The sequence below is a fragment of the Neophocaena asiaeorientalis genome, unplaced genomic scaffold, assembly GCF_003031525.2.
Source record: "Neophocaena asiaeorientalis asiaeorientalis breed wild unplaced genomic scaffold, Neophocaena_asiaeorientalis_V1.1 scaffold275, whole genome shotgun sequence".
NCBI classification, from domain to species: Eukaryota; Metazoa; Chordata; class Mammalia; order Artiodactyla; family Phocoenidae; genus Neophocaena; species Neophocaena asiaeorientalis.
The window spans coordinates 333,518-354,064 of NW_020173679.1; the positions used below are offsets into that span (position 1 = coordinate 333,518).

Consider the following 20,547-nt stretch of genomic DNA (forward strand, 5'->3'; position numbering starts at 1 on the left):
AAGGTAGTCACAGGGCTTGAGGCTTACCTGGGTCCCTGATACAGCTCAGTGTGGAGCCACAGTCAGCCTCAGGGCTCCGCTTACATCTCCAGCCCCCGCCGTTCCTTCAATCTCCCTTTCCTAGGCCCTGGGCCCTTCTCCCTTGCTGTTTGCCTTCTACATCCTGTGCTCTTGGCGCCCCCTTGTGGCTAAAAGTATCCACTGCCGCCTTGACTGCACCTGTTCCCGGGAAAATCTGAGAGATCATGGAATGTGGAGATGAAGGACCCTTAGAGATAATTTTACAAATTGTTTCCATTTTTCTTGGTGGAATCCTGCCTTCCAGACTAGTTTCCCAAATGTACTGTTATTGACTAACTCTCTGAATAGGAATAACGTGTGTGGTTCAGGGTAGGAAATGACTCCCATCAATCACCAAGTTGTTTGTAGCGCCAAACAACCTGAACGAGATAAAAGTCGGTAGTTTTAGTGCGTAAGCATGTAGCTCTGGAGAAAGATGAAGCTGGGTAAACTCTGCCACTTCACCTCACCGAACCTCAGTTTCCGCATCTGTAAAATGGGGATAAAAATAATACCTAACTACTTTGTAGGGAGATGGGAGAATGGCACGGAAAGCACAGTGCCTGGAACACCATATACAAAAATTAACTTGTGTGATATATAGGAAAGTGGTTAAGATACCAGATCCTAAGAGATCTCATCACGTGGAGAATTTTTTTCTTTTATTTTTAGTATCTATATGAGATGATGGATGTTAACTGAATGTATTGTGGTAATCATTTCACAATATATGTAAATCAAATCATGCTGTACATCTTAAACTTACACACTGATGGATGTCAATTATTTCTCAATAAAACTGAAAAAACTTAACTCAAAATGGGCCACAGACCTAAATATAAAACCTAAAACTATCAAACTTTTAGGAGAAAACATAGGAGAAAAATCATTGTGATTTTAGGTTAAGCAAAGATTTCTTAAATGCAACACCAAAAGCATGATCCATAAAGGAAAAACCCCGATAAACTGGACTTCATAAAAATCAAGCACTTCTGCTATTCAAAAGACAATTAAAGCGAATGAGAAGTCAAGCCACGATATTGAAGAAAATATTTGCAAATCACATATTTTGTAAAGGACTTGTATCCAAAATATACAAAGAACCCTCAATAATTAGAAAACAACTCAATTAAAAAGTGGGGAGGCCTTCCCTGGTGGCGCAGGGGTTGAGAGTCCGCCTGCCGATGCAGGGGACACGGGTTCGTGCCCCGGTCTGGGAGGATCCCACGTGCCACGGAACGGCTGGGCCCGTGAGCCATGGCCGCTGAGCCTGCGCGTCCGGAGCCTGTACTCCGCAACGGGAGAGGCCACAGTAGTGAGAGGCCCGCGTACGGCAAAAAAAAAAAAAAAAAAAAAAAAAAAATTCCTGGGAGATAAAAATAGAATCTGAGCAATGAAATAAAGTCTAACCTTTAAAAAAAAAATAGTGGGAAAAAGATTTGAGCAGATACTTCACTCACAAAGATATGTGGGTGGCAAGTAAGCACATAAAAGATGTTTGACACCATTAGTCATTAGAGAAATGTTTAAAATCAAATGAGTGATTATACCAAATGTTGCTGAGGATGTGAAGGACTTGGGATTCTCATATACTGGTGGGAACGTAAAACAGTGCAACCATTTGGGGAACTTCTGGGCAGTTTCTTAAGAAGTTAAACATCTGCCATATGACCCAGCCATTCCTGTCCTAGGAATTTACCCAAGAGAAGTGAAAGCATTTGTCCATACAAAGACTTAAACATGCGTGTTCAAAGAAGCTTTATTTGTAATAGTTAAAACCTGGAAACAACCCAAATGTCCATTAACAGGTCAATGAATAAACAAATTGTGATGGATTCATATAATGGAACATTACTCAGCAATAAAAAAGGAATGAACTATTAGTGATACATACAACGATATGGATAAATGTCAAAATAATTATTCTGAGTGAAAGAAGCCAGAGAAGAGAGAGTACATACCATGTGATTCTATTTATATGAACTGTTAGAAAATGAAAACTAACTTACAGTGATAGAAAGCAGATCTGTGGTCACCTGGGGATGAGGTGGAGTTTAAATCATTATAAAAAGAAAAAGGTCTCCCTGATACCCTGCATGATGTCAGGGGGCATGTCCAGCATAGTATCCCTGGGTCCTACCAAATCTGGGAGAGTACATTGGATGGGTTAAATGCTCATTAAAACTTTGCTGACATTCGATAATTCCTAATAATTATTATGTTAGGGGCTCTCCCAAGGGAAAGCTCTGTAAGGAAAGTGAGTGATAACCTGATGTGATTGTCAACACTTCTTCTTTTATTTCCTTTGGCACACCTGTGTGGCCACATCAGCGCAGGATGCCTGCTTTCATATTTATTCATCTTATTTATTTATTTTTGGCTGTGTTGAGTTGTAGTTGCGGCATGCGGGATCTTTCATTGCAGCATGGGGACTCTCTCATTGAGGCACGCGAACTCAGTAGGTGCAGCGCATGGGCTTAGTTGCCCCTGGCATGTGGGATCTTAGTTCCGCGACCAGGGATCGAACCCGCATCCCCTGCATTTGAAGGCGGATTCTTTACCACTGGACCACCAGGGAAGTCCCAGCCTTCTTTCAAATCTATCAGGTGCCTGGACCCTGTCAAGTGTCTCACTGGAATGGACAGCCTATGAGGGCATTTACCCAGTGACTCATAGGGAAACCAACAGCCTAAGTCTGGAACTCAGTGCTTCCAGTGGTGATGTCCTTAGTAACCCCATCTCTCCCAGGATTGCTCCCCCTAGATTCTCTGCCTGGTACCTTAGGAACTTACCTCACTTTCTCTAAGTCAGAGGCTTAACTTGTGATTAAGTGAGGAGAGCCATTCTGAGCTGAGAATGGTTCCCTAGGTATATCTGGCTGTGGCCGAAATTGCCCATCTTTTATCACTCCTACCAAGGTCCACATGATGTAAATTTCAAAATATCCCAATAGGATCAAGCTCCACCTGGCTGATGAAGGATTTCAGCCTTTGGCCAGAAAAAAATAAAAGAAAAAAGGCAGGGTTATTTAAAACCAAACTGCTTTAAGAATGACAATCTTTTATGGAAAACAAACTTATGGTTAGCAAAGGGGAAAGGAGGGGGAGGGATAAATTAGGAATTTAGTATTAACATATACACAGTACTATATATAAAATAGATAAACAATGAGGACCTACTGCATAGCACAGGGAACTACATTCAATATCTTGTAATAACCTATAATGGCAACGAATCTGAAAAAGTATTGATACATGTGTAACTGAATAGACATAAGAATAGATATATATGTATAAGTGAATCACTTTGCTGTACACCTGAAACATTGTAAACCAACTATAATTCAATTCAAAAAACAATTTAAAAAATCTGATGTTGGAAACCCCTCCCCCCAAAAAGAATGATGGTCTTTTTTTTTAAAAAACATCTTTATTGGGGTGTAATTGCTTTACAATGTTGTGTTAGTTTCTGCTGTATAACAAAGTGAATCAGCTATACATATACATATATCCCCATATCAGAATGATGGTCTTTTAATGAGCTCCCAAGGAACTTGTAAAAGGGTCTGAAGAATAAAACAAGAAATACCACTGATACCACAGATATACAAAAAATCATAAGAGAATACTATGAACAGTTATATGCCAACAAATTGGACAACCTAGAAGACATGGACAATTTTCTAGAAACATACAACCTGCCAAGACTGAGTCAAGAAGAAATAGACAACTGGACAGACTGATCATTAGAAGTGAAATTGAATTTGTAATTTTAATAACTCCCAGCAAACAAAAGTCCAGGACCCGATGGCTTCACAGGTGAATTCTACCAAACATATAAAGAAGTAACACCTATCCTTTTCAAACTATTCCAAAAAACTGAAGAGAAGGGAACACTCTCAAATTCATTCTACAAGGCCACAATCACCCTGATACCAAAACCAGACAAGGATACCACCAAAAAAGAAAATTACAGGCCAATAACTTTGATGAATATAGATGCAGAAATCCTCAACAGAATCTTAGCAAAACAAATCCAACAATACTTAAAAAGGATCATACACCATGATCAAGCTGGATTTATTCTAGGGTCACAAGGATGGTTCAACATTCGCAAATCGATCAATGTGATACACCACATTAAAAAAAGGAAGGATAAAAATCACGTGATCATCTCAATAGACGCAGAAAAAGCATCTGACAAAATTCAACGTTCATTCATGATAAAAACTCTCATCAAAGTGGGTACAGAGGGAACATATCTCAACATAATAAAAGTCATTTATGACAAACCCACAGCAATGCAATACTCAATGGGGAAAAGCTGAAAGCTTTCCTGCTAAATTCAGGAACAAGACAAGGATGCCTACTCTTGCCACTTCTATTTAACACAGTATTGGAAGTCCTAGCCACAGCAATCAGAGAAGAAAAAGAAATTAAAGGTATCCAAACTGGAGGGGAAGAGGTAAAACTGTCACTATTTGCAGATGACATGATACTTTATATAGATAAGTCTAAAGCCTTCACCCAAAAGCTATCAGAACTAATAAATGAAGCAAGGTTCAGGATACAAGATTAACATACAGAAATATGTTTCATTTCTACACACTAATAAATAATGAAAATCAGAAGGAGAAAGTAAAAAAAAATTCTGTTTAAAATCACATGGAAAAGTATAAAATACCTAGGAATAAACTTAACAGAGGAGGTGAAAGACCTACACTCTGAAAACTATGAAACACTGATGAAGGAAACTGAAGATGATACAAAGACATGGAAAGATATCTGTGCTCTTGGATTGAAAGAATTAATATTGTTAAAATGGTCATACTACTCGAAACAATCTATAGATTTAATGTAATCCCTATCAAAATACCCATGACATTTTTCACAGAACATATAATCCTAAAATTCATATAGAACCACAAAAGACTCCAAATTGCCAAAGCAATCTTTAGAAAAAAAAACAAAGTTGGAGTTATAGCCCTTACAGGCTTCAGACTATACTACAAAGCTACAGTAATCAAAACAGTGTGGCACTGGCACAAAAGCAGACACATAGACCATTGGAACAGAATAGAGAGCCCAGAAATAAACCCATGCATCTATGGTCAATTAATCTACAACACAGGAGGCAAGAATATACAATGGAGAATAGATGGTCTCTTCAACAAATGGGAAAACTGGACAGCCACATATAAAACAATTACATTAGAACATTCCCCAATACCATATACAAAAATAAACTCAAAATGGTTTAAAGACCTAAATATAAGAACAAGAACCATAAAACCCTTAGAAGAGAACAAAGGCAGAACACTCTATGACATAAATTGTGGCAACATTTTCTTGGATCAGTCTCCTAAGGCAACAGAAATAAAAGCAAAAATTAACAGATGGGACCTAATTAAACTTAAAAGCTTTTGCACAACAAAGAAAATCACTGACAAAACAAAAAGACAAACTATGGAATAGGAGAAAATACTTTCAGATGATGTGACTGACAAGGGGCTAATATCCAAAATATACAAACAGCTCATACAACAATATCAAAATACAATATCAAAAAAACAAATAACCCAATCAAAAAAATGAGTAGAAGACCTGCATAGGCATTTTTCTGAAGAAGACATACAGATGGCTAACAGGCACAGGAAAAGATGCTTAACATCACTAATTATTAGAGAAATGCAACTCAAAACAACAATGAGATATCACCTCACACCTGTCAGAATGACTATCATTAGAAAGTCTACAAATAACAAATGTTGGAGAGGGTGTGGAGAAAAGGGAACTCTTGTACACTGTTGGTGAGAATGCAAGTTGGTGCAGCCACTGTGGAAAACAATATGGAAATTCCTCAGAAAACTAAAAATAAACCTACCATATGATCCAGCAATTCCACTCCTGGGTATATATCCAGAAAAACAGAAACACTAATTTGAAAAGATACATGCACCTCAGTGTTCATAGCAGCACTATTTACAATGGTCAAGACATGGAAGCAACCCAAGTGCCTATCAACAGATGATCGGATTAAGAAGCTGGGAGATATATATATATATATATAAGCAGCCATAAAAAAGAATACTGCCATTTGCAGCAAGGTGAATGGACCTAGAGAATATTACTCAGTGAAATAAGTCAGAGAAAGAAAAATACTGTATGATATCATTTATATGTGGAATCTAAAAAATAATACAAATTAATGTATATACAAAACAGAAACAGACTCACAGATGTACAAAATAAACTTGTGGTTACCAAAGGGGAGAGGGAAGTCGGGAGGGACAAAATAGGGGTATGTGATTAACTGATACAAACCACTATGCATGAAATAGAAAAGCAACAAGGATATACTGTAAGCACAGGGAATTATAACCATTATCTTGCAATGGATACACTTAATCCCTAGCGATCCCTTGCAATAACCTATAATGGAGTAAAATCTGCAAAAATACTGAATCACGATGCTGTACACCTGAAACTAACATAATATTGTAAATCAACCACACTTCAATTATTAAAAAAAAGAAACAATGTTTCATTTAAGAATGACTTTTTAAAAATGAGCTCCCAAGGAACCCCCTGGAGAATATAACAAAAGTTCCCAAAATAGTCAGAAACCTGTAAACAAGGACCCCTAGCAGTGGAGACTCTCCATTGGTTTTCAATTTTACAGCCTTTTTTTTGTGTGTGTGTTTTTCTTTGCTGTGATCTAAGAATACAAGAATTTCGAAGATTGGGATTGACATATGTACACTAATATGTATAAAATGGATAACTAATAAGAACCTGCTGTATATAAAAAAAGAATTTCGATGATTAAAAAACAAACAAACAAACAAACAGGTTAGATCATGCCCTGCCGGTTCTCAAACAGCTTTACGAGATCCCATCCTCAAAATGATGAAGTTAAAATGTTTGGTTTGGCAATTAGCGACCTACAGGATGTGGTCCCAACTTCCTTTTCAATTACTTGCTCCATGCTCTCTGTCATATGCCCTTGGCTCAGACTGTACCAGCCAACTCTTGATAGCTTTGCACTTTGCTCATCTTGTTCCCTCTCCATGAAAAGTCTTTCCCACTCCCATCCTGTCACTCTACCCACCATTCTGTTTACAGAACTCAAATTCCTTCCCTCATGAGGAGATTAAGCTGCATCCCTCTACCGGAGGCCTTTGTTGCCCTAATTCCATTGGACCTGGGATAACAGATAACTCTGCCCGGTCTGTTTCTCTACAGACCCTAAAGAGCCAAGGGGCAGAGCCTGGCTGTACACGGTTGTGTCTCCTAGTGTCCAGCCCAGAGCCTTGGATGCAGGAGGTCGTTGGTTATGGAGTGACTGGTGTGTTCATCTTCCTCTTTTTAAAATTCAAGTTTTATTAATTTGAAACATGCCGTGCATTCACATTAAAAAAGTGCAAAAGAGTGAAGAGTCACTCTGTTCTCTAGCCACCTAATTCCTTCTTATGGAAACAACCAATATTATTTTATTCATACGTATATATTCTCCTTCCTTTCTGGAATCACTGAGATCACACTCAAACAGTTTACAGTTTGCTATTTCACTTTGCTATGCTCATATACACATGTATTAAAATTTTGTTTAACCAACTGACTATTGAAAACATTTAGTTTGTTTTCATTCTGTTGTTATTAAAAACAATGCTGCAGGGGCTCCCCTGGTGGCACAGTGGTTGGGAGTCCGCCTGCCGATGCAGGGGACACGGGTTCATGCCCCGGTCCGGGAAGATCCCACATGCCGTGGAGCGGCTGGGCCCGTGAGCCATGGCCGCTGAGCCTGCGCGTCCAGAGCCTGTGCTCCGCAAGGGAGAGGCCACAAGAGTGAGAGGCCCGCGTCCACAAAAAAAACAAAAACAAAAAACCCCCCAAAAAACAATGCTGCAATTTATACTGTATATTTGTTATGTTCACATGTGTGAGTATTTACACAGGAAGAATTTCTAGAAGTGGAAATATTCAGTCAGTGGGTGTGGGCACTTTTAATCTTGATCAGCATTGCCTAATGGTTCTCCATAAAGAATAGGAGTCTGTGTCCCCACACCTTTGCCAACACAATGTGTTATCAAACTTTTGACAAATTTTATTAAAAAAAATAAAGTTAGATCTTATTGTAAGTGTGTGTGTGTGTGTGTGTGTGTGTGTGTGTAACAAATTCATGATCATCCCTTGGGTTGAAAATCATCAAAGGCATGGGGCGGTGTTGACAATCTGGAGATTCTAACCCTATGTTCATACAGTGTAATTCTTATTTGACTCCTAGCATAATTAAGGAATGGGGTAGGAAAATGTCATGGATAGCCAGCTGCTTTAATAAAGAGATTTTACTTTTTTAGAGCAATTTACAGCTTTTAGACGCATTTTACATACATTGATTTTGGACATTGGGTACATTCCTGTATTTTCAATTTAAAGCAGAACCTGGACACAGCTGAATGAACACATGCTTTGCAGGTTGATGTTTTGGATAAAAATTTGGGGTATCTCTTGATTATTTTATGAAGGAGATCAGAAAACAGTTTGAAATCAGCTCTATAGCTGTGTTGTGAGGATTAAGTGGTATGATGTTCATAAAACTTTTTGTCACAGTGCCTGACGCATAATAGGCACTCAAGAGTTGCCTCTCCCTCCCTATTTTTTGGCTGCGCTGCGGCGCGTCATGCGGGACCAGAGATTGAACCCGTGCCCCTAGCAATGGAAGCGAGGCGTCTTAACCACTGGACCGCCAGGGAAGTCCCTGTAGCTGTAATTATTAGTTAATAAAATATGTTGTTATATGTTTTGACGACAGATTAAGGAGTTGTCAATACCTTGGTGATATAACCTGCCTTCTTGGAGGTAATAAGTTCTGTTGTCTGGTAAATTCCTCTCCAGCACTCATTAGCAGTGTGACTTGGGGCACACCCCCTAACCTCTCTGGCCTCAGTTTTGTCACCTGTAAAAAGGAAGAATAAAAGCCAAGACTCAAGGTTTGCACTGAAGCTTAAATGTGTAATACTCACAAGTGCTTACTAAACATTAATTCTCTTCTTTCCTCCCAATCCAATGCCGGAGTCATCAAACGACCCATCAAACAACGCGATAACCCCAGGAAACCTGAAGGACTGACACCGTGGCGGCGCGGGCGACACAGTCGCGGCCGATGCACCAAGTTTCGAAAGGGTCACGGGGCGCCTTCCGGTCTGCTCTGCCCTGCCCCACTTCCAGTTCCAGGTCTTGCGTCATCGCTGGGCGACCGGTTGCGCGTTTCCGGGAGAGACAGTGCTGGGGGTGCGGTTCCGGGTGAAGGGAGGTGGCGCGAGGCGGAGGGCGGAGGTCGCGCGTCGTGGGGCCTGACCTCGGCGGCGTCCCAGTCCGCGCCCAGGGCTCGGCGCGGCCATGGAGAGCGGAGGGCGGCCCTCGCTGGGCCAGTTCATCCTCCTGGGCACCAGCTCTGTCGTCACCGCTGTCCTGTACTCTTTGTACCGGCAGAAGGCCCAGGTCGCCCAAGAGCTCAAGGTCAGTGCTGGCGCCCGTCTGACCTCAGCCGGTCATCCTTCCCGGGGTAATGGTGAGCCCCCGATTCGCCGTGGGCCGTTACACCCTCGGAAAAGATCCAAGAGAAGGAAACAGGTTCTGAGAGGGTGTCGCCCGGCCGGTAGACGAAGGAACTAGGATCAGAACTCCGGTCTTGTGATAACTGCCTTACTGTCCCCTTTCTCCTAAGTCCCTCTCGTTATTCAGAATGAATCTTGACTTAATTATTTTATTCGACAAATGTTTATTGAACACCTGCTATGCGCCAGGCGCTGAGGGTATCGCGTGGGTGGAACAGACAGAAGCCCCTGACCTCATGGAGAGTCCATTCTAGTCCAACCAGACAGACAATAAACAAGTCAATCAGATGGCGTGACACATGGGGATAAATACTACAGAGTAATGCAAGGAAGAGAGGAAATGGAGTGCTGGAGAAAGGGTGACATTTAAATAAGGTGACACTTAAATAGGGTGACATTTGAGCAGAGCCCAGGAAGACTTGAGGGGGGCAGTGCAGGTGCCTGGGGAAGAGTAATTCAGACAGAGGGAACTGCAAATACAGAAGCCCTAGATTTACCCACTACATAACCACTCAGCTCCTTGCTTCTGAAAGACTTCCTTTTTATATTAATAGCCCTTTAGAAAATGCCACTCCCTTTCCTGAGCTGCACTTTACAACTTACACAGCACGTTTCCATCTTGGTTTTAGTTTCTCTTCACAGTAATTTATTGGGGTGGTTAAAATGACCTCCGGATTGCAGATCAAGAAATCGAGACTCCGAGGAAAGGTCTATACAGCTAGTCAGCTTGGAACTTAAACTTAGGTCTTTTGATTCCAAGTATAGGATTTTTTCTTGTTGACCACATTGCTCAGTTGTGAATGTGTGAGCAGCTCATGAGAGATGGACCTCATTAGGTCAGAGACAGGATTTTATTTACTCTTCTTTCCTTCTAGGTTCTAATCCAGTGCTTAACAAAGAGTAGATGGTCAGTAAATATTTGTGGATTTGTTCTGGCTGCAATTTCATAATACAACAGTTAGGGCTTAATTTGACATTTATTTGAAAGACGGATTCCTAGACCTAATTTCATTATCATCAGATTGTTTACATTAAGAGCTTAGAAACAAATGTGCGAAATCCCTGCCATGAAGGGAGTTTTGGAATCTGCCTGGAACGCACCTAGTTACCAAGGAATTGAATTTGTGGTGTGAATGACATCCTGGTGAGATTCCAGCTGCCTTCTTGTTTGCTTAATTAAATAAGTTACTCCTGAAGTGATTGGCTGTGATTGTAACTGATACCTTACTTTCTGACTCCGAATCAGAAATCACATTGGTATCAAGTTGGCGGGAGGTGGGATCCTCTGAAGCAGTGACCCACCTTTGGGTGACCTTAAAAGCTTTGCTGATTAGTTCCTAAATGAGGATGAGAGAAATAGCCCCTTCTTGGAAAAACAGTTGGGACTTCTCATATTTTAGGTTCTATTTTCTTGATCAGATTATGAAACTTACAGAGTAGGGCTTCTGTCTTATCCTTTTGCATCTCTCATAGCGATGGGAATGCATATTTATCACATGCCTACTATGTGCCAGCCCCTGGTCTGGATTCTTTCACACTTAAGTTTCATCTAATCCACATGAAAATCCTGTGAGATTGTTTCCCCCACCTCTTACAGGTTTTGAAACTGAGACTCAGATAAATTAAGTTGCCCAAAGTCACAGCAGATGCATTGAAGCTTGATTCAATCCCAGGTCTTTCTGACTGAATTCCCCCTCCCTTTTTAAAATAATTTAATCAACTATCCCATGGTGGATACTTTACTAGCTGTGTGACTTCGGGCAAATTACTTCACTTCTCTGAGCCTCAGTTTCCTTATCTGTAATTGGGGATAATCATGTCTGCCGTATAGGGATGGTATGAGCATTAAATGGGGTTATGCATTGAAAGTGCTTAGCAGAGTGCCTGGAATGTAGTATATCTAAGTGCTTATTTATTTGCTAATTTATTCATCAAATATGTATTTAGTGCCTGCTATGTGTCAGGCACTCTCTCGGCACTAGGGGGACAGCAGTGAACAAGACCAACAAGGTCCTAGCCCTCCTAAGTTCAATAGTCCAGTGGAGGGAGAGAGAGATAATAAAGGAGCAAATAAACTGAGGGTTAGTTGTCGTTATTGCCATTGTTTTCATTATCTTCCCAGTGTACATGGTTAATACGTTTCTATTGACCTTGCTCCTGTTTTTTACTGCGTAGCAGCAGCTTAAACTTAGAGTGACCTTAGTATGTATCCAGTACCTCCTCACCTCTTGAGAGGTTACTCATCTGGCGTCCGTAAGATTTGTTGATGGAAATACCTGAAAGCAGGAATTGTCCTTCATTCATCCCTGAATCCCTAGCGCCCAGCACAGCGCCTGGTTCAGGAAATGTTCAGTGGTTTTATTAATTTTATCTTACTTTTGATGCAGCAGTAACAGGCTTGGTTGGTTCCCAAGCACGGCAGGTTGGAAACTGAATTGGAAGGGATGGAGAACTGGGGATTGTGAGAGGAGGGTAGCAGCAGAGGTAACTGTGCTCGCCTGATTATGAGGGAAGAGAGGCAAACTGAAAAGTAGAAGAACAGTGTTTGGCACCAGTTCTCGAAGCCTTGCCCTGTAATGCAAAGGCAGTCCTTTATTATAATGTCTCATGCAGAGCGTGAACTGACGAGGGCCCGGTGATAATTATACCTACCATGGTCCGAGCCCCTACCATGTACTGGTCACTACTTGAGGTGCTTTTACGCATAAGCCCTTTGGCTGCGTGGTCCTGTGTTGTCAGGAAGAGATCAAATTACATCCAGATCTATGGGATACAAATTGATTAGTATCTTTTATATTTTTCTCTTAAAAAGCTAAAATGAAAAGGAGTGAATGTTTGGTTAACTGGAGGAAGAGTGTAAGTGGCACCCCCATTCTGCAGATGGCAGAGACGAGGCGCTGCCCCAAGCCTGTTTATATGGTTCTGGGACACAGCTTTGGAATCAGATTCTCCGTAGTCTCCTTCCTGCCTGATGTCCTTAGTCTCTCAACGTGAAAAACGTAAATAGTCTTTTTTCACTTGTTTGAGCATATCAGTGTTCAGCAGTCAGTTCAATGTGTTGTTTCCATTTAGGGAGCTAAAAGAATCCACTTGGGTGAAGACTTAAAGAGTATTCTTTCAGAAGCTCCAGGAAAATGTGTGCCTTACGCTGTTATTGAAGGTATGTTTATTTATTGGTAAAATGAAGAATAACTCCCTCTTCTGAAAGTTTGGTAAAGATCTTCTTGGCTGACATTGAGGGCCTTTTGTAGCCTTGGGGCAGTGGTTCAGAACTTGGACTTTGGGGTCAGAAAGACCTGTGTTACTGCTGTGTGATCTTGGCGAAATTATGCAACCTTTTCAAACCGTCATCGCTCCATCTCTAAAATATACGTTACAGGGTTGCTGTAAAACTGAAATGATGTGATCCGTGTAAACTGCTTAGCAGAGTGCCCCAAAGCATAACTTACGGTGATGGTGTTTTCATCATGTTGATTAATTAAACTCACTCAAACGAAAGACAAAATTTAAATTACTTTAAAGGAAAGGGCAGAACAGTTCTTCAGAAATAAAATAATTTGTTTCCATTCAGGAGCCGTTCGGTCTGTTAAAGAAACGCTTAACAGCCAGTTTGTAGAAAATTGCAAGGGGGTGATCCAGCGGCTGACGCTTCAGGAGCACAAGATGGTGTGGAACCGGACAACTCGCCTCTGGTGCGTGGCCTTGCTCCACGGGCCCAAACCACACAGGTGGTCGGTTCAGGTGTCGGTGTCCTGGCCCTGTTTCCATGTCTTCAAGCTTTTCCCGAGACAGGGCGGAGACCGGTCTCTCGGTGCTGCTTATGTTCTTGTGCGTGGTCTGAGCACCTCTTCCACTGCCGTCACCTAGGCGTCCTGTCCAAATGCAGATTCCTGGGCTCCGTTCCAGACCTACTGAGCCAGAATTTCCAGGATAGGGGACCTGGAGTCTGTGGATATGCACACTAAGGTTTGAGAAACACTGAAGTATGGCATGGGTTAATGATTTCAGTACCTGTTAAGATAATTTCATGCTATTACATGGAGTTCCATTTTTCCAGCTGATCGTAGGAGGGTTTTGTTTTGGATTTCTATTTTATTTTAATTTTTATTGTGGTAAGAACACTTAACCTGAGATCTTCCCTTTTAACCAAATTTTAAGTACAGCAGTACAGTCCTGTTAACCCCAGGCACAAGGTTGTACAGGGAATTTTGAACTTACTCATCTTGTAGAAGTGAAACTTTACACCCAGTGAACAGCAACTCCCCATTTTCTTTTTCCCTCAGCCCCTGGCAACCACTGTTTTACTGTTTCTATGAGTTTGGCTACTTCAGATACCTCATGTAAATGGAATCGTGCAGTACCTGTCCTTCTGTCCGTCTGCCTCAGTTTGCTTTGCTTAACGTCCTCCAGGTTCATGCATGTTGTCACATGCGGCAGGATTTCCTTTTTTTTTTTTAATTTTTATTTTTATAAAGGCTGAATAGTATTCCCTTGTTATGTATATACCACATTTTCTTTATTCATCTGTCAACAGACATTTAGGTCGTTTCCGTTTCTTGGCTGTTGTGAATAACCTTGCAGTGAACACGGGAGCACAGATGCCTCTCCTAGATCCTGATTTTAGTTCTTTTAGATATGTCCTCTGAAGTGGGATTGCTGGGTCGTCTGGTAGTTCTATTTTTAATTTTTTTGAGGCATTTATTTAAGATTAAAAAAAATCAGTCTGTCTTACAGGGGCAAAGGGAAATAAAGATTAGAGGTGATCTGTGACAATATTTGTTGCCCACTGAGATCGCCTGAGAACCTAAAAAACCGAGCTTCCCTCTTCTGAGGCTCTGGACAGTTGTGGTTTCTGTTGTACTCTTCCACTCGCTTCAGACTTCAAACTGTCCTCCTGGCATCGAGGTGCTCTCCACCCCTGCCCGGGTGCGAGGTATCTGCCGTCCTTTGTTTTATCTTGAGTTCTCTTGTAGGAACGACTGTTCCAAGATCATTCACCAGAGGACCAACGTGGTGCCCTTTGACCTGGTGCCCCACGAGGATGGCATGGATGTGGCCGTGCGGGTGCTGAAGCCCCTGGACTCGCTGGATCTGGGCCTGGAGACGGTGTACGAGAAGTTCCACCCCTCCGTCCAGTCCTTCACGGACGTCATCGGCCACTACATCAGTGGGGAGCAGCCCAAGGGCGTCCAGGAGACCGAGGAGATGCTGAAGGTGGGGGCCGCCCTCACGGGGGTGGGCGAGCTGGTCCTGGACAGCAGCTCCATCCGTCTGCAGCCCCCCAAGCAGGGCATGCAGTACTACCTGAGCAGCCAGGACTTCGACAGCCTGCTGCAGAGGCAGGAGTCCAGCGTCAGGCTCTGGAAGGTCCTGACGCTGGTGTTCGGCTTTGCCACGTGCGCTACCCTCTTCTTCATCCTCCGGAAGCAGTATGTGCAGCGTCGAGAGCGACTGCGCCTCCAGCAGATGGAGGAGGCGTTCCGGGAGCACGAGGCCCAGCTGCTGAGCCGAGCCAACCCCGAGGACCGGGAGAGTCTGAAGAACGCCTGCGTCATGTGCCTGAGCAGCTTCCGGTCTTGCGTCTTCCTGGAGTGCGGGCACGTGTGTTCCTGCGCCGAGTGCTACCACGCCTTGCCGGAGCCCAAGAGGTGCCCCATCTGCAGGCAGGCGATCACCCGGGTGATTCCCTTGTACAACAGCTAATGGTCTCGAGGCCGCACAGTGAGACCCCCCGCCCCGCTTCAGGGCTGTTTATCTCCAGGCCTTTCGAAGAGCAGTGGTGGGCGGCTGTCATCTCACAGCCCCAGCAGCAGGGGGCGGCCCTTCCAATGTGCAGGGGACCTTTTCCGGCACTGAGCACAGACTCACAGCTGCACCCTGGGGCAGGCGCCGTGGCACCGCGTCCCTTCCCTGGAGGCCCTGAGCGTGCGTGGCTGAGGACAGCTCACCGCTCAAGTGCCAAAGTCAGTGGCCTCCAGCTTTTCTGTTCTGGTGTCTTCTCGTCCTTTCTGGTGAGGTGTCGGTCCCTGTGGACTTGAGCCTTGAATGACTCTGCCAGAGCGGGGGCAAAGTTGCCTTGCGGAGCCGCTTCTGAAGAGACTGCGCAGTCTCCTTCCCCCTTGCTTACAGCCCGGAAGAAAGTTGTCAGGCTGGACGCGTCACTCGAGTCCCTTTCCCTCACGTGCTGGCCTCCTACACGTGCGCACACGTGTGTCAGGACAAAAGGAAGTGAAATCCTGCACCTGCCCTCTAACAGGGCGGGACTCTGGTCAGAGAATGGAGAGAGGTCATTTGCGGGGGCACTTGGACCGGTGCCCATTCAGTGATCCCCGTGGCAGTGAGGATGGGGCCGCTTAGCTGCAGCCCTGCTGGGGCCACCACGGACCTAACGAGAGGGCCACCGGCGCACGCGTCCGCCCTGGCTTGGAACTCCCGAGGCCTGAGCGGGCTGAGGGCTCTGGTTTTCCCAGAGGAAGCAGTAAGGGCACTGCTGCCCCAGCCTCGGGCTTTCCCAGCTCCTCTCCAAGGCTGGCCCCACGGAGAAGTAGCAGCCGGCATCTTGAGCGCACCCCTGGAAAGTTCACATCCCGTGGGTGTAATCACACCGCCCTTCTCACAGGCCTGCTCACCCCTCAGCTGTCCCGCTCGAGTCTGTGAGTGTGGAGAAGTGGGGAAGCCTCTCTCACCACCTCTGAGTGTCCAAGGGCACGTGCATGGCGCTTTCCTCTCTCCCTTCCCTGGCTTTGAATATCCATGCCCGATCCTCCTTTGTGCGGGGGAGATGGGGGTGCTCTCAGGGGGCTGACGCCGGTTCTCTGTGCGTCCAGCATGGACGGCACAAATAAAAGACGTTATAGCCACGTGTCAGCCTCTTGCTTTGAACGAGAGTTCAGCGGCTAGGCTGAAGCTGCCCCGGGACGGCATTGAATCCTGTTATGGTGGAATGAGCTGGGGACCTGGAGGCCTCTGTGCGTCCTTCCTTGGCTGCAAGGTGGTGCAGCTTGGTGATGCTGAAGCGTGGGGGATGCTGGGGGGTGCTGGGGGGGTCTCCGGTCAGCCTGAGAGAGGGCAACCCCGGAGACGTGCCCGCAGGTCACGCCTGGCCTCGCTGAGAGTCGTCTTTGAAGACATCTGTGCTGATGTCCTGAACACAGGCAGTGGGATTTCACCTGCTGGGAGGATGGGACGGGTGTTGGGGACAGCAGGGAGGACACTAACATATGTACCGGATGCTCTTTCCGACTTAAATTTCATAGTAAGTCGATGCTCACGAGACCCTGCAGGCTCTTATGGCATCTCATCCTACAGATGAGGAAGCAAGGTCCGAGGGGGGATGTTCACTGGCTCAAGGACACACAGCGAGTGGGGGTGGGGGGGGTCCACATTTAAACTCCCAGCTGCTTCAGACCCCTGACCCTCCTCACAGTGGTGGGGCTAACGGGTCCCTCAGTGCTCACGGGAACGCCCCACATGGTGCTGGTGCCCCACGTCAGTGGATGAGGCCACACTGGAGGAGGAGGCGGACGTGCGAACCCACTTGCCCATAGTGAGTCCTGTCCAGGGAGGCGGTAAGACCCTGGCTTTACACATAGGTGGCAGGGAGCGGGCAGGGAGAAGGGGGACTGATGGGGCTGACCTCTGAGCGTGTCAAAGTGTCTGCCGTTTTCCTGTGTCCTTTCAGCAGACACTTTGAGCGAGGGTCCAGGTTTTAGAGGATGAATGAGCTGCCTGTGTGTGGGGACGTGGGGGGCTTGTGTGCTAATCGGTCAGAGTTCAGCCCTTGGCATTAGATTCCATGAGTAGATCTGATCGTGTGATGGAAAAGCAGCAAAGGCAGCCTGCCCTTACCCCGGTCTGACTCGAATCCTGGGCAGAGTAATTGTGTGTGGAGTGTTCCTCCCAGTGGAGTGGCGCTACCCATCGTGGGAGACAGGAGCAGCACACCGTCTCTGCTTCAGGAAGTGGCAGCTGGTTGGGAACACGAACACACACGTACCCGGATTCCGGATCTGAGGTCCACACTCAGTCCTAGCCTGGCTGGACTGAGACTGCCCCATGCTCTCCATCACCCGTGCCAGTTCCCACCTTCCATTTAAGGAGCCTCATCACCAGCAGGGTTGAAGGGGCTTAAACCGATCCGTGGGACTGAGGCTGGGGGTTGGAGGTGACTTGGAGACAAGGAACTGACAGTGGGGTTGTTGTGAATTTTGACTCAACCCTTATGCTCAGCCTCTAATGTAGGCAGACAGCATTAGGCAGGGATCGTCTTGAGTAATTGCTCCTGGTGTTTTGAAATTCTGTGCGAGGCACTTGATAAGCATGAATGCTTGCAGTCCTGCAAAGTGGGTATTGTTCCCTCTGTTTTACAAGTGAGAACAGTGAGGTCCAGCAGGGTTACATTTTGCCTACAGCCAGGCATAGTCATGAGCCTGGCAATGTTAGACTCTCCAGGTATCAAGTATGTTTCTAAGATTTAGGGCGAACCAGCAGGGGAGGCTATATCACCCCTTTTTACAGCTTATGTGATTTGCTCAAGGCTATCAAGGTCTGACTATAAAGCCCTTTGCCTTTAGTCACATTGAAGCTGAGAGGCTAAGAGGGGAAATTGTTCAAGCAACAACTGAAGCTAGTCAGCACCTTGACAGTCACGAGTCACATCCCCTGGTTCTATAGACCGCAGGCTGAGGCTTATCCTGGTGGAGCAGAAGCCAGGAGGCAGCTCTTTAGAATCCTAGGTCATTCAGAATGGTGATGGGAAATTCAAACAGCAAACAACGTGACAAACCAGGCCAATCTCTGACACCCTTTGCAGCCCTGGTCCTAGGCTGGGTGTGGACAGATCTGATGGGGATGATCCCGCAGGGCCTCGCGAATGCTCAGAGGAAGAGGCTGTCAGGTTTGGTATCCTTGCTGGGCATTTGTTCATCTCAGAGACATTTGCTAAATGTGTATTCTGTGCCTAGGGATGCAGAAACAAATATGATGCAGTCCCTGCCCTCACTCAGAATTGTCTTTTTTTTTTTTTTTTTTTTTTTTGTACGGACTCTCAACCACTGGGCCACCAGGGAAGCCCTCAGAATTGTCTTTTACTGTGTCCTTATTGTTTGAAAACGACTAAGCCCCACGGGTCGGATGGGTGCCTCTCGGCTGTTGGAGTGTTTGTGGTTCACAGAATTTCGCAGCTGGGGTGGCCTTTGAGATTAGCCTGGTTAGAGCAGATTCCCTGACCATTCAAAATAAAGCAACCAAGGGCAGGGTATCCTTGCCGAGGGGGAGCCAAACAGAGAACACCTACCCCACAGAGCCTAGAATGATCTATTTAAAACACCAATCTGACCATGTCCCTCTTCTGCTTGAAGTCCTTCCCCTGGCTCCCTGTTACCTCCAGGGTCCAGCCCTGGTTCCTGCAAGGCGTATGAAGGCATGTGACCCAGCCCTTGGCTACCTCTTCAAGCCTCTGCATATCTGTCTCTCTCACACTTGTGGCTCCAGCCACACTGAGCCGATGAGCTTCCTTAAACACGTCGCTGTTCCTGCCTCCTAGCCTTTGCTATTGCCGAGTCCTGCCCCTGGCATTCTGGTCCTTTCTTGACCTTGCTAACATCTCCTCACCCTTCAAAACTCAGCTTTAGGTGTCCTCTCCAGAAAACCCTCCCCTGACTTTCCCCACGCAGGCGGGGTTAGGTGCCCCTCCCCTGACATTCCATAATCCAGTCCTGTTCCTGCTCTGAACCCATGTCTTGGGCAGGAACTGTATCTTATTTCTGCTCCAGCACAATTTTTTTAGGTCATCACTCTATACTCGTTAGAGCTAACATTAGGGCTTGCTCTTTGCTAGGTACCGGCGAAAGACTGGACGTGATCAATGTCATTTAATCCTCACTGTGAGCTATGTGTTTGTATTATTCTTACTTTAAGGAAAAAGAAGTCAAGGCCCAGAGAGGTCAAGTTGCTCGAGCACCCAAGAAAGACAGGATTTAAGTCCAGGCAGTCTGACTCCAGAGCCCGAGCCCTTAACCACTGAAAGTACATGGAATGAATGAGAAAACCAACGAATGAGATAGTGGATGCGGGGCCAGCAATCCTGGGAGGCTGCCTGTGGGAGTTGGTTTTTGGACCGGAGATGAGGGTCATGGCTTGGTTGTAAGGAACAAGGGAAGGGCCTCTCTGAGGGCCCAGATCCAAGATGGATTGTGTAAGAGAAACATCACGTCCAATGACCTGCCCAGAGCTTTGAGGGCTCTACACAGGAAAGTCAGGACAACATCATTGCGTGGTGGTAAATGGTCCGGACTGGGAGCCCAGAGGCTGCCTTTCTCTCGGGTCCTGGCTCTGTTGCTGTGTGATCTTAATGGAGTGATGTAACCACTCTAGGCTTCACTTCTGTTTGTAAAAGGAGCAGATTAGATTAGACGCTCCCCAAGGCTCCACTCAGCTCTGCCATTTTGCATGTCTGTGACACAGCGAGTGGATGAGGAAGGAGGGAGAGCAGTTTCGAAGCCCTGAGATGAAGACCCTCTTCAGGCGAGCTGCCTGCCGCAGACTCAGAGCCACGTTCCCGGAAAGCCCGGGAGATCAGCACATTTTCTCTCTAATTAGATAGTGTTAACTTATCAATTTTGAATGAGCTAAGTTTCCATGTACGATGTCCTGAATCGCTCCCCGGCGTGCTCATTAGTCATTTCTCCTGCAGCTGCTGCCTTATTGTTCTTCAGATGCCAGCCGAGGGACCTGGCATCTCCCTCCCCCGAGAATGGGGCACGTGAGGCCAAGCCAGGGACACTGGCACTGGTCAGAGGGGCTGCCCAGGCCTGGGGGAGGGCCCTCAGCTCTCGACCTTTACCCTGTGTCCCTGCCAGAGCCACTGC

General features: G+C 45.5%; 1 protein-coding gene across 1 annotated transcript; it reads left to right on the top strand.

Annotated features, from left to right (window-relative positions):
- The first annotated feature begins 9,323 nt into the window (after positions 1-9,323).
- Positions 9,324-16,539, top strand: MUL1 (mitochondrial E3 ubiquitin protein ligase 1). The gene is made up of 4 exons (XM_024749891.1): positions 9,324-9,581; positions 12,752-12,839; positions 13,251-13,371; positions 14,653-16,539. Exons 1-4 carry the CDS (start codon positions 9,462-9,464, stop codon positions 15,380-15,382), a joined length of 1,059 nt encoding a protein of 352 aa, XP_024605659.1. The 5' UTR covers positions 9,324-9,461; the 3' UTR covers positions 15,383-16,539.
- The last annotated feature ends 4,008 nt before the right edge of the window (positions 16,540-20,547 follow it).